Here is a 14,640-nt window from a genome sequence, read left to right on the forward strand (position 1 = left end):
CTGGTGACTACCACAGTTATAATAGTATTTATTTTTCACTTTGGTGAAGGGAAATAGCCTTGGATATGCTAAAAAATGAATTTACTTTTCTTTGTAAATATCAAGCATAAATACTCAAGGCTGGTAAGATTAGTGAAAAAATAGTATTTTCAAATAGTGTGGTGGCAACGTAAATTCATTCATTCAAGTATTAATTTATCCATATTATTCAATAAATGTTTTAGTTGAATGCTTACTCTGTGCCAGGCAATGTGCTATGTGCTGGGAACACAGAGATGATGAAGACATGATCCCCTTCCCTCAAAAGCTCACAGTCCAGTAGCCGGGTAAACACAAAGTTGTAATAGGATGTGATGAAACTAATGGTCTTCATTTTTTAAGCACTGACTTGTCAGTGCTAAGAATTTTATATACATTATTTCATTTAATCCTTGCCATAGCCCTGTGAATTAGGCATAGTTATCCCCATTTTACAGAAAAGGAAGCTGTAGTTTAGAGAAATTAAATGTTGATAAATTAAATAAGTTGCACCACGAATGCCATAATTGAAGTATCTACAAGTTACAGTTCTTGTACAAATAAGGGAGTAATTCACTAGGGTTAGAGTGCAGGTAGGAGGAGGGAAACAGCTGGATTTTGAAGGATGAGCAAGAGATATGCCCCACAACAATCCATTTGGTTCTATACCTTTAAATTTTTTCCCCATGATTTGACCCAGTAACTCCACTTGAGGGAATTTATCTCAAGGAAATATCCAAAACAAGGAAATAAAAAACCCTGCATGAATGGGAGTGTTCATTTCTCTATTATTTATAATACTGAACAATTGGAAACAACCTATACGTTTAACAACTTAATTAAATGAAACAATGTACATAAAGTCCTTAAACAGGTAAATTATGGTCGCTTACTCTATAGTACATTAATGAAACCACTGAAAAAATTTAAATGATAACTAAGAAGACTATGCAGCAACATCAAAAATACATATGGTATGATGCCAAGTGATAAAAACAAAATACGGTCATCAAAATGGCGGCGTGAGGTGAGCCTCTGTAGGGCTCCCCTGGAATTTACAACTAATCGAACAACAATAACTCCACAGAGGACTCCCTGCACAGCAGACAGGCAAGATGAATAAGCCCACTACTGAATTGACTGAAAGGGGGGTGAGTTGCGCGAGTGGGGGAGGTGGGAAGGGAGAAGTGCGGAGACGGAGCCGCGCGGGTGGGTGCAGGACGCAGACCTAGCTCGGTGCTCCGAGCTCGCTGCATCCCGGAACTATCGCAGCTGCGGGAGAGAGAAGAACTTGGACTCCTAGGGCTCCGCTTATGGCCCACAGGGCTGAGAGGGCAGCATATAACACGGCTGAACCCAACGCTCAGGGCAGAGACCTCGGAGCAAAGACTGAGGGAAGAAGGCTGAAAACGGTGGTTTAAGCCCTCACTGCCGAGCAGAAAACAGAAGCCTTAGGCACTGAGACTAGCCGCCCCCTCCCTACCCTACCAGAGCTCGCCCCACCGCCACCTGCCCGGTGCTAGAAGCAGAACAGTAGCAGTGTCACATCAAAAGAACAGACTATTTCCTGTTCTGAGAACTGTGGACCGCAGACACAGATTCACAGTCCAACTAGTTCCGGCAGAGGGGAGGGAGCTGTGGAAGCAGGACCGGCTGTGGTGGTGGTCGCTGCCATTGCTCTGGGCCACCTCTCACAACTCACCACACCCCTGGCCCCACCTATCTGGGCAGATCCCACAATTCCTTTTGCAATTGCAGCAAAAACAATAAAATTCCTAGGAATAAACTTAACCAAGGATGTGAAGCTCCTATACGCTGAAAACTATAAGACATTTTTGAAAGAAATTGAAGAAGACACAAAGAAATGGAAAGACATTCCATGCTCATGGATTGGAAGAATCAACATAGTTAAAATGGCCATGTTACCCAAAGCAATATACAGATTTAATGCAATCCCCATCAAAATCCCAATGCGTTGTTTAAAAAAATAGAACAAAAAATCATCAGATATGTTTGGAACCACAAAAGACCCCGAATAGCCAAAGCAATTTTAAGAAAAAAGAACAATACTGGAGGTATCACACTCCCTGACTTTAGCTTGTACTACAGGGCTACAATAATCCAAACAGCATGGTATTGGCAGAAAAACAGACACATAGACCAATGGAATAGAATTGAGCACTCAGAAATAAAACCACATAAATATGGACAGATAATTTTTGACAAAGAAGCAAAAAACACACAATGGAGGAAAGACAGCCTCTTCAATAAATGGTGCTGGGAGAATTGGAAGCCACGTGCAAAAGAATGAAACTAGACTGCTATCTGTCACCATGTACCAAAATTAATTCAAAATGGATCAAAGACTTAAGCATAAGACCTGACACAATAAACGGCATAGAAGAAAACATAGGTACTAAACTTATGGACCTTGGGTTCAAAGAGCATTTTATGAATTTGACTCCAAAGGCAATGGAAGTAAAAGCTAAAATAAACGAATGGGACTATATGAAACTTAAAAGCTTCTGCACAACAAAAGAAACCATCGACAAAATAAAGAGGCAACCAAATGAATGAGAGAAGATTTTTGCAAACAGTGCCTCCGATAAGGGGCTAATATCCAAAATATACAAGGAACTCATGAAACTCAACAACAAAAAAACAAACAACCCAATTGAAAAATGGGCAGAGGACCTGAGGAGACATTTCTCCAAAGAGGACATACAAATGGCAAATAGACATATGAAAAAATGCTCAACATCACTAATCATCAGAGAAATGCAAATAAAAACAATAAAGAGATATCACCTCACCCCAGTCAGAATGGCTATCATTAACAAGACAAATAGTCACAAGTGTTGGAGAGGCTGTGGAGAAAAAGGAACCCTCATACACTGTTGGTGGGAATGCAGACTGGTGCAGCCGTTATGGAAGGCAGTGTGGAGGTTCCTCAAAAAATTACGAATAGAATTACCATATGACCCAGCAATCCCTCTCCTGGGTATCTACCCAAAAAATCTGAAAACATCTACACATAAAGACACGTGTGCTCCAATGTTCATTGCAGCTTTGTTTACGGTGGCCAAGACATGGAAACAACCAAAATGTCCTTTGATAGATGAATGGATAAAGAAGTTGTGGTATATATACACAATGGGATACTATTCGGCGGTAAGAAAAGATGATATAGGAACATTTGTGACAACATGGATGGATCTTGAGAGTATAATGCTAAGCGAAACAAGTCAGACAGAAAAAGCAGAGAACCATATGATTTCACTGATATGTGGTATATAAACCAAAAACAACAAAAGAACAAGACAAACAAATGAGAAACAAGAACTCATAGACACAGACAATAGTTTAGTGGTTGGTTACCAGAGGGTAAGGGGTGTGGGGGGTGGGAGATGAGGGTAAGGGGGATCAAATATATGGTGATGGAAGGAGAACTGACTCTGGGTGGTGAACACACAATGGGATTCATAGATGATGTAATACAGAATTGTACACCTGAAATCTATGAAATTTTACTAACAATTGTCACCCCAATAAATTAAAAAAAAATGCCTCATTATATATTAACTCTGAATGCAATTATGCAGAGTATGCTCAGGCTGTGAGATCATGGGCAAGAGTTTATTTTTTTTTCAGAATGTTATTTAATATTATTTTATTTTTTACTGTGAAAAAGGGAAATTTAGAAAGAAACATCAAGCCTTTTCCCCTGGTTTTAATGTAACTTTTACTTTTTTCAAATAGTCATTTTCACTGGAAAATTTGAGATTCCTTTTAAAATGGATCGGATATGGAAAATATTGTGTGGTCCGTTCTCTCTTAGCCAACTCAGGATCAATCTCTGGGTAACGAAAGTAAGTTGAGAATTGTTTTCTTTGCACATGTTTGAGCGGTCTTGATTTCATCGTGAGGTACAATAAAATCACATTGCTGTCAAATATTTGCTGATGTTTATGAGGCCATGGATTTGGAATAAGAGAACTAACAAGTGACAGTCATTCTATTTTCAAAGTGCCTTTCTCCTGGGACCAAAGTAAGATACTGAGTGTATTTCTTTTTAATTTATGTGATGACACTAATATAAATCGAAGTCTTGATTTTGATAATGGGCTGCTGCGGATAGACAAATGTGGAAGAGAAGGAGAAAAAGATATTTGTTTTTCTTAAGTTGTTGGGATGACATAGTTGTACAAACAAAACTTCAATTATGCTGTCACCTTGGTGTGATGTGTGGTAAGCTCTTGAGGCACAATCCCTGTTTACTAATGGGACTGCCTCAAGTCTGAGATAAGCAGTACAGAGGTACCATTTTTGTTCAGGGTTCATTTCTCATCCAACAAATATGGTTGACCATTAGACCTAACATGACGTATTGGCTGAGCGTCACACAGACCAAACCTCTAATCCTGGTACCACGTTTACTAGCCATGTGACCTTGGCAAGTTACTTCACCTTTCTATGCCTCAGTCTTCTCATCTGTAAAAAGGGAAAAGTAATAGAGCCTACCTCATAGAGTTGTTTTGAGTATTATCTGAGGTAATACCTAGTGCTCAGCATAGTATCGGACACACACTAATAGCGTAATAAATGGTAACCACTATTATTAGCATGTGTAAGATACCGTGCTAAGTAATAGGTTGTTCACTTGTCTTTTTCCTTGATTATATTATAAATTACTTGAGGGCAGGGGCTATGTATGATTTGTTCACTATCGTAATCACAGGCCCTAGTACATGGTTTGGGATATAGTAGTTGCTCAAGAAATATTTGTAGATGTTTTATATTCTTTTATGAGATGGTTAGTGATATGTGGTCACAAGAAGAGGCAGAGGAGAGGCTGAGGAAAACAAAGTTTATTATGCTCACGGGTTCAGGAGGCACTGCACACCCACAGGGCCACATGAGAAAGAGACCAGGGTGGTCAGGAGGCAAACAACAGGAGCAAGGGAAAGATTTAGGCTGTGGCCTTTATTGTGGTTTTTGGCTGGAAAGGCAAGGCAGGACAGGGTAAAGAATTTCAGATTGGCTAGTTTGAATGGGCTTTGGGCTATAGTGGTGGTCCCTAGTTGTCTGGCACCTGGCCCTGGGATGATTACGGAAGAAGAATATTGACTTCTGGGGTATTGGGGCCAGACAGAGGAGATATGGCTTTAGATTGTTTCATTTATATTTCAAAGGCATGCTCCTGGCAAGGTCTTTTGCTATTTCTAAGAATTGGCTAGCCCCAGGAGGGGCAGACTCTCACCAGCAGGAAAGGTTTTTTAAAATGTCAGAACATCATAATATACACAAAATTTAAAATGTTTATAATACAGTATAATGAATGTAATGACTGACTAGTGATTTTTGGAAATACCAGGAAGCATGAGATGTAGCCCCCTGTTCTTCAGGAGTTTACAGACATTGTGCGTGCGTTGGAGAGGGGAGCAGGGAGATGTGAACAGGCATCTGGAGGTTTGAGGGAACAGGTATTCAACTTAAAACCAGAAAACCAGGTCTTGAGTACTAGTTCTGCTTACTAGCTATGTGGCCTTTGGAATGTCAGTTAACCTTTCTGAGACTCAGTTTTCTCGACCCTAAAATGGGAATAATAATAATAATTAAAAAGTTCAAAATTAAACTTAATAATAATAATTAAAAACTTCAAAATTACCTGAAACATTAAGTATTTTGCCAAAACAACAAAAGAACAAGACAAACAAATGAGAAACAAAAACTCATAGACACAGACAATAGTTTAGTGGTTACCAGAGGGTAAGTGGGGTGGGGGGTGGGAGATGAGGGTAAAGGGGATCAAATATATAGTGATGGAAGGAGAACTAACTCTGGGTGGTGAACACACAATGTGACATATAGATGATGTAATACAGAATTGTACACCTGAAATCTATGAAACTTTACTAACAATTGTCACCCCAATAAACTTTAATTTAAAAAAATTAAGTGTTTTGAATTTAATGTGATAAATGTACATCAATGTGCTTTGTGAACTGAAAAGCTGTATATAGAACTAAAGAGGTGTTATTATTCTAAATAATATTAATGCTATGCTAGAAATGGTAAGTTTCGGATGAGTGAAGCTTTTTCTCTGTAAGAGCTATAGGAGCTCCGAAAGAAAAAGAACCCAGACTAAGTGTTCATTAGGTTACTATTATTATATTGGCTTGTCAGTTAAAAATGGTATTTATTATTCTTTATCACCCTTTAGAGATAGAGGATAAGGCCTAGGAAACGATCTGCATTTTATCATGTCTAATCTTGGCTAAAATTGTTTCTAAGATTGAGGTCATTGATTGGGAACTCTTAATATTGCTAAATTTTCCATCTGCTGCAATAATGAATGATATCAAAACCAACTTGGAAGAATGATAGTGAAATTAAAGTTAGGCATTTTTTATTATCTCCACTTTCAAGTCCCTCTCCCTGTCCTCATCCTTCCAAATGACTCTTCAAATTGTTTCAGCCCCTAAGCTGGGGTGGAAATACCAAACTGATTTACCTGAAGAATGGGAGGGGCAAGTGAGGATGTTTCTGGAAGAGATTACCATTTGAATTGTGAAGATTAATAAACATAATCATCATTTACATTGGAGTTGGGAGGGTCTGTAGGAGGAATTCACACACCCTACCCACTCATCATCAATTACCCTAAACAAGAAAAGACCTATATTTTCCACTACTAGCAAGAAGATGTTTTTCTACTCTACTGCTCCAGCAGGAAGGAGATCTCCTCATCGAGCAACCACTCAGCCAATGAAAGACTGTTATAATTCAGCCAATGAAAAAGCACTACATTTCAAACTCCCAATTTCGTACAATGGACTGTTTACAACAACCACTCTGAACTCCCCCTTTCCTCTATGAAAGAGCATCCCTCTTCTTTGTTCTCTGGACTTGCACATAGTTCTCATTAAACCACATATCCAGAATTGCAATTCTTTGTTTTCCAGAATAAATTCATTTTGTTGGAGAAACATCTGACTGTCTGTTTGTTTAGAGTCAACAGAATCAGTAGACTGAGTAAAGAAAAACCATCCTCACCAATGTGAGCAGGGATCATCCAATCCATTCCATCCAATCCAATCCATCCAATCCAACAGAACAAAAAGGCAAATGGAAGGCAAATTCTCTCTTTTCTTGAGCTTGGATGTCCATCTTCTCCTGCCCTCAGACATTAGAGCTCTTGGTTCTTAGGCATTCAGACTCTGACTGAATTACGCCACCAGCTTTCCTGGTTCTCTAGCTTGCAGACAGCATATCTAAGCCTCCATAATCACGTGAGCCAATTTCTATAATAAATCTCCTCTTGTATATCTATTTGTATACTATTGGTTCTGTTTCTCTGGAGAAGCCTAATACACTTTCTCACCCACCATGTCTAATTAATCACTCTGTCTTGTTGATTCTACCTCTTAAATAACCTCTCTAATCTATTACCCATTTCTATTTCCCTGACTGCCTCCCTAAAGTATTGTCATGTTGCTTAGAATTCAATAGAAATTCAATTTCAAAAAAGTTTCTCAGCCTCCTGTCTTCCTTCCTTCCTACATAGTCTCCTCACAGCTACCATGTAATCTAAAATAGAAAACTGATCATGTCACACCCCATTGCCATGACTTCATGTTCGGTTTCTGCTCCAGTTTCATCTCTCACTCCCCGCTACCCACCACTTTCCTATTCCTCATTGCCTAATCTTTCCTTTCCTTATGGACCTTATATTCTCTCTCTTTTCTCATACTTTCTTTCTGCTTAGAATTTCTTCCTGTCAATTCCTGCCTATAAGTGGATAACTCTTATTTATTTTTCAGGTCCTAGTTTGTATGTCACATTTTCCAGTATCCTAAATCAACCCTAAGTTCAGGCTAGATGCTTCTCCTAGAAATAGCAATTGTCCATTTATGTCTCTGTCTCCTCCACCAGACTGTGAACTCTCAGCAGTGAGTATAATGATGTACACCTAGCTACACCAATTCAGATATACAGATGTCATGCGGGGCGGACTGCGGGGCCTCTGATCCCGATCCCCACATAAGAATGCAGGATATGGCTAGGCCAAAAAGGAACACCCACAGAGCCATAGATAGGGGAGTCATACCACTATATTCTCTCTGGCGGCCGGGCGAGACACACGCAGTAGTAGCCACATGATCGGCAGTCCATCATTCACTTCTCTGCCTGCCAACAAACCAACAAATCAACGCAACCCCACAGTTACATCAGTAGCCAATTGGCTAACTGGTTACAGCTGATGGCCAACCAATCACAGTTGATGGTCATTCACTACCCAAGCCAGCACCTCCCCACACGAGGCCGAGAACCTGGAAACTGCCCTCTGGGACTCTGTCCCCACACTCTACCCCTTCAGGGTCTCGTGTCACAATCTATATGACAAGCGTAGAAAAAAGTATTGGCCAAGTCCACTACATAGTGATATGTTCCCAGGCGGACAGTCAGCGATCCATCAAATTGTGAATTGAAGGCACTGCAGTGTGCAAAGGTGGTGTCACCTTATTTAACTCCCTATAGTCCACAGTCATTCGCCAGGTCACATCTGGCTTCTTGACAGGCCATACTGGGGAGTTAAAGGGACTGTGCGTTGGCCTCACAATATGTGCCTTCTCCAATTCCAATATTGTATGACCAGTCTCCTCCTACCCGCCTGGCAGGCGGTACTGTCACACTGTAACCACGCACCAGGGCTGTGGCAACACTTGAGGAGGGTGGTGAGCATGCCTGCGTGTCACCACTTTCACCACCCGGATCCGGAGACAGAACTCTCCTACCAACATCTGTAAGCTGAAGCCATGTAGCATGTCCACCCTTAGAATATACTCCGGAATGCGGGAGACATAAACCTTGTAGGTATGAGGGGTAAGCCTTCCTATGTTTCCCTACCCATTGGTAAGGAAACAGCTTTCACAGTCACGGTCTTTCCCCCGTAGCCATCAATGCAGATTGCTGGTCTGAGGACCAGTTCTGGGTTCTCATAAACAAGAGTGCAGTCTGCGCCAGTGTCAACTAGGGCTAAAACCCTCTGCACATTAGAAGGGGACCAATGTATGGACAGTTCCACGTGGGGCCTCCAGTCCCTGCTTGTCCCCTCTGACCGGGTACCTTGGCCCCACCCCTAATCAAGCTGAAAGGAGTCGGCTTCAAGCAGCCGCATGAAGTCCTGGAGGTACACGGGTCGTTCTTTCCCAGACTTCTCCTTTAGGCTTCTCCAGAATTGCTGTTCCAGACGCAACTGTTTCCAAAGTTCCAACAAGAGTGCATTGGGTTGTCGGTCTATTTTCTCCCGGTCGACCCCTGCTGCCATGAGATCACGCCACATCTGTGCGCGTGTTACTCTCTGAGGACTGTGACCTTGCCCCTTTACTTTTAATTTGGGCTTCCAAGTCTCAACTGCACGGACCTCCTGTCTTAACTTCCTTCGCCTCTGGCTTTCAACTCCCCTACGGTGGCCATGGCAGTTGTAACTTCATGGATCCGTCGCCCCACATAGGGCATAAGAATGGCAATCAAGGATCCGAAAGCACTCGCAGGTGCAGTATCCAAAACCAGATCTCTCATGCTGGCTGTAAAAAGCTTGTCATCCGGCCCCTGCATATTAGGGTTGAAAATAGCATGTCTCATACCCATTTCACGGTTGATTTGAGTAAGTTCCGTATATGACTTCCATTGACTCACAGTGTCTGGCAGCTCTCCAGCCTGTCCCCATAGCGTGCGTACCACAGCAGCGAGCCACTCCATTAGAGAGTGGTTGCCCTAGTCTTGGGCCAACCTATGGCAGTTCTGTAACCTTTGTCGCAGGGATGGATGCACTGTCACGAAGACTAGCTTTTCCATCTCACCTGGGGAGCAGAGAATGTTGTCTGCTCCCTCATCCCATAAACGTAGTAGCCAAGCCGAGACTGGCTTTCCAGGGCGCTGTCGGTACCGCCTCCTCAGCTCCTGCAATTCAGTGGGAGTGTAAGGGGTGTAGGTTGTGAACTCAATCACAGCTGGGTTGCCGGCAGCAACGCCCCCGGGGGCCAAAGGTTGCTCATGTTTTACCCTTTGCTTCAAGATTGGCTGGGCTTGGAGGTTAGGAGCTACATTGTCTCCACTCACTTCCTCCACCTCTGCCTCAGAGTCTCCACCTTGGGGTCCCTCTTCTAACAGGTGGACCTGAGCTTCCAGCGCCTCCAACCGGGACACCTTGTCCGGCACCTGGGCTATTTCATTGGGCGCATTTTCCGTGTTGAGACTCAAGGCCGTGAGGAACATCCAGCCCACGTGGCCGGATGTAGCCTTCGCCTCCTCCGGTAACCGCTCAGCCAGAGCCTGCAGGGCCCTCTCCACGCTGGCTGGAGAGCCATCCATGTCCTCCCACCCCTCCTTGGAGGTCCAACTCCTGAGAACAGTGGCCACCGGGCACCACACACTGTGTGGGGGCCACACGTCCTTCTGCCCAGAGTCAGACTCCATTCCTACCTGGCCGCAATGTTGCTCGCCATGCCGGGCGTTCGATTGTGTGGAGGCCTCAGTGCACGATGTCCACAACCCTCGGAGCCTAAGGCCGCAGCACATTACTAAAAGGAAGGTGACGTCTTCTGTGGCCAGGAGGGAGGTGTACCATCTGGAGGCTCGAGTCTCCCAGGCAGACCGCACCTCCCATTCCCGGCGCAACTCCTCTGGGGCCTTCTGAAACTGAACTTCTACATGCACAAACTGCTCCACCATGCTTCGATAGGTTTTGGCCCGTACCATACCCTGCTCACTATGCCATTTGTCGTGCGGGGCAGCCTGCGGGTCCTCTGGTCCCGCTCCCCACATAAGAACGCAGGATATGGCTAGGCCAAAAAGGAACACCCACGGAGCCATAGATAGGGGAGTCATACCACTATATTCTCTCTGGCGGCTGGGTTGGAGACACGGGAAACAGGAACCACACAATCCACAGTCCGCCATTCACTTCTCTGCCTGCCAACCAACAAACCATTAATGCAGCCCCGCAGTTATATCAGTAGCCAATTGGCTAACCCATTACAGCTGATGGCCAACCAATCACAGTTGATGGTCATTCACTACCCGAGCCAGCACATCCCCACATGAGGCCGAGAGCCTGGAAACTGCCCTTTGGGACTCTGTCCCCACACAGATCAAAATGAAAAGTGTGTGTTTCAGGAAAAAAAGAATCAAAGAACCCTGCATTTTTTGAATTTAGACAGATCATCTAGGAAACCCCACCTTCCTTCATTTCATCATTCCTTTAACTGTTGTTTATTCAGTGGCTATGATATTTTTCTCGATTTAGTGGTGGTTATTTTTTCCCCATAGTATAAAATGTCTTCAGCCAAAGTAGCATTTATGAAAACCCCCAATCAGATGTGTTCTCTCCATAATCTGAACTCTTCAACAGCTCCTTACATGGTTCTCATCATGATACCTAGTTTTGCAAATATGAGGTTACACATCTCCTACTTTGTTAACTTCTGGAGGGTAGGAACTGTCTTTCCTTTTTGTAGCCCCATCTCCTAGCAAAACACATAGTGTGTAGTAGTAACTAGAGCATATTTGTTGATTGAACGGATGCAGTAGGCTAAAGTATCCATCTTGAGAGAAGAAAGTCTCATTTGTAGCTCAGGCATAGGTCAGGACTAGACAACCTCTAATGCAATACACAGGACGCAGTTCCCTGCTGTTCCCTGTTCCCACCAGTAATCATTCTTCTCTAAGTGTTTTGCATAACCCATTTTTATTTAAATGGAACTTAAACAATGCACGCAAAGAAATGAACATAGATAAATTGGACTCCATCAAAATTAAAAAAACTTGTGGAATTCGCGGTCAAGATGGCAGTGTAGGTAAATGCTGTGCTTGCATCCTTTCACAACCACATCAAAAGTATAACTAAACTACAGACAACCATCCCCGAGAATCACCTGACGTTTAGCTGAACAGAAGCCCTATAACTAAGGAAATGTAAAAGAAACATGTTGAGAATGGTAGGAGGGGCAAAGACATGGAATGGTTTGGCCTCACATTCACGTGTGGCAGTTAATAATCAGGAGGGATATCTCAGCTTCAGAGGTTTCCCCAGAGGAGGAACCGTTCCGTTGGTCCCAGCTCCATACCAGGCTCCCCAGCCCAGTGTTCCAGTGCCAGGTGGAGACAGCTCCACAACTTCTGGTTGTGAAAAACAGCACAGACTTTGGCTGAGTGAGCTGGAGGGCTGATGGAGTCCCAGGCACTCCTCTTAAAGGGAGCACACATGGATTGACTTACTGACAGGCTCACTGTTGCAGAGCTTGAAAGGTGACAGGGAGGAACTGAATTGTCTGGCTTCAGGTCAAGGGCTGGAGAGGCAGCTTTCTCCCACAGAGTCATTATTTCTTTGTTGAGCCCAGCCCTCTTCCAGCATGGAGACACAGGCAACCACCATCAATTGAGCTCATAACATTCACCCCCACCCTGGTGATTCCCTGAGACTTTGCCCCACCCAACTTGCAAGGGCTGATCCAAGCCTCTTTCAGTGGTTTTTCCATACAAAAGGCCTGTCTTAGGTCATGCTGAAGACTTTCCTAAAATTTTTGAAAGGTTCGCAAACCACAGACAAGCAGCACCTGGTCTCCGCCTGCCCTGTACCCCTTGTTAAGTAGCCCCAAGCCCAGCGCTAGTGACATCTAGCCTCGGTTCGCAGCTTAGACTCTTCCAGGCACCTCCAAGCCCAGCGCGGGTGGAAGACATCTGCAAATTGTTTTGCAGCTCATGCCCACTGGCCCCAGGCAAAGCACAAGCAGAGGCTGAACTTGGCCTGTGGTAGGACCCCTCCCAGGAGGCCCCAGGTCTGGCACGCCTGGTGGCCAACTTTGAACTGCACCTGAGCATCACTAGGCCAACTCCACAGACAATATGCTCAAATGGCAAACTGGGCAGGCACCAGAGCCCTGCTAAACTGAATCTTGCCCCATAGGGTCATTAGGGTCAGGCCCTGCACAACAGCGCCTCCACTGTAGTCACTGCCAGTTCTAATAACCAATCAGCCCAAGGGTCAATTCCTCCTATTAGCATACAAACAGCAATCAAAGCTCAACTACAAAAGGAGGGCACACACAACCTACACAAGGAACACACCTCCAGCACCCAGCTCAGGTGACAAGGGAGACTGTGCCTCTGGGCCACGCAGGACACCTACTACGTAAGGCTACTCTACTAAGGCCAGAAGACATGCTGGCTCTACGTAATGCATAGAAACAAAGACAGGGAGGCAGCCAAAATGGGCAGATAAAGAAACATGTCCCAAATTAAAGGCCAGAACAGAGCTCCAGAAAAAGAACTAAACAAAATGGAGATGAGCAATCTACCGGACACAGAGTTCAAAACAGTGGTCATAAGGATGCCCAATGATTTCAGTGAGAACTTCAACAAAGAGAAAGGAAACATAAAAATGGAGATAAAAAGCATAGAAAAGAACGAGTCAGAAATGAAAAATATGATAAGTGAAATAAAGACTACATTAAATGGAATCGACAATTGATTAGATGAAGCAAAAGTTCAAATCATCAATCTGTAAGATAAGGTAGCAGAAATCACCTAAACAGAACAACAAAAAAGAATCCATCTTTTCCACCTGCTCCCCGCTCTCCCCAAGCTCTACTCCAGCTGATCGCACTCGCTCTGAGCCCCTGCTAAGCCAGTGCGGCCATCATTTCCTTCCAGCCACCATCATGATTATCTACTGGGACCTCATCAGCCATGATGAGACATTCTTCAACATCTACAAGATCCGGGAGATCACAGACAGGCTGTGGCTGGAGGTGGAGGAGAAGATGGTATGTAGGACAGAGGACAACACTGATGACTCACACCTTTGTGGAAATGCCTCCACTGAAGGCCCCAAGGGGGAAGATACTGAAAACACGGTTGTCACTGCTGTTGATATTGTCATGAACCATCATTTGCAGGAAGTGAGCTTTGCAAAAGGATCCTACAAGAAGTACATCAAAGATTACATGAAATCAATCAAAGGAAAACTTGAAGCACAGAGATTAGAAAGAGTAAAACATTGCATGAGAGGGGCTGCAGAACAACTCAAGCACATGTTTGCTAATTTCAAAAGCTACTCGTTCTTTATTGGTGAAAACATGAATCCAAATGGCATGGTTGCTCTGTTGGACTACTATAAGGATGGTGTGACCCCATATATGATTTTCTTTAAAGATGGTTTAGAATTGGAAAAATGTTAACAAAGTTGACCATTTGGATCCATTACCTATCATCATCATAACCTGCTTTTCAACCACATACCAGGACAAGGACAAATGGAAATGATATTACTGTGTTTCCCTGAAAATAAGACCTAGCTGGACAATCACCTTTAATGTGTCTTTTGGAACAAAAATTGATATAAGACCTGGTTTTATATTATTATATTATATTACATTACATTATATTACATTATATTATATTATATTAGACCCAGTCTTATATTATAATAAAATAAGACCGGTCTTACATTAATTTTTGCTCCAAAAGATGTATTAGAGCTGATTATCTGGCTAGGTCTTATTTTCCGGGAAACACGGTAGCTATGTATGGTGTCAGATGGGTACTAGATTTATTGGG

General features: G+C 43.3%; 1 protein-coding gene across 1 annotated transcript; it reads left to right on the plus strand.

Annotated features, from left to right (window-relative positions):
• The first annotated feature begins 13,733 nt into the window (after positions 1 to 13,733).
• Positions 13,734 to 14,261, plus strand: LOC117028099 (translationally-controlled tumor protein-like). The gene has a single exon (XM_033116263.1). The coding sequence runs from the start codon at positions 13,743 to 13,745 to the stop codon at positions 14,259 to 14,261; it is 519 nt and encodes a 172-aa protein (XP_032972154.1). The 5' UTR covers positions 13,734 to 13,742.
• Positions 14,262 to 14,640: the final 379 nt, after the last annotated feature.

The sequence above is a fragment of the Rhinolophus ferrumequinum genome, chromosome X (assembly GCF_004115265.2).
Source record: "Rhinolophus ferrumequinum isolate MPI-CBG mRhiFer1 chromosome X, mRhiFer1_v1.p, whole genome shotgun sequence".
NCBI classification, from domain to species: domain Eukaryota; kingdom Metazoa; phylum Chordata; class Mammalia; order Chiroptera; family Rhinolophidae; genus Rhinolophus; species Rhinolophus ferrumequinum.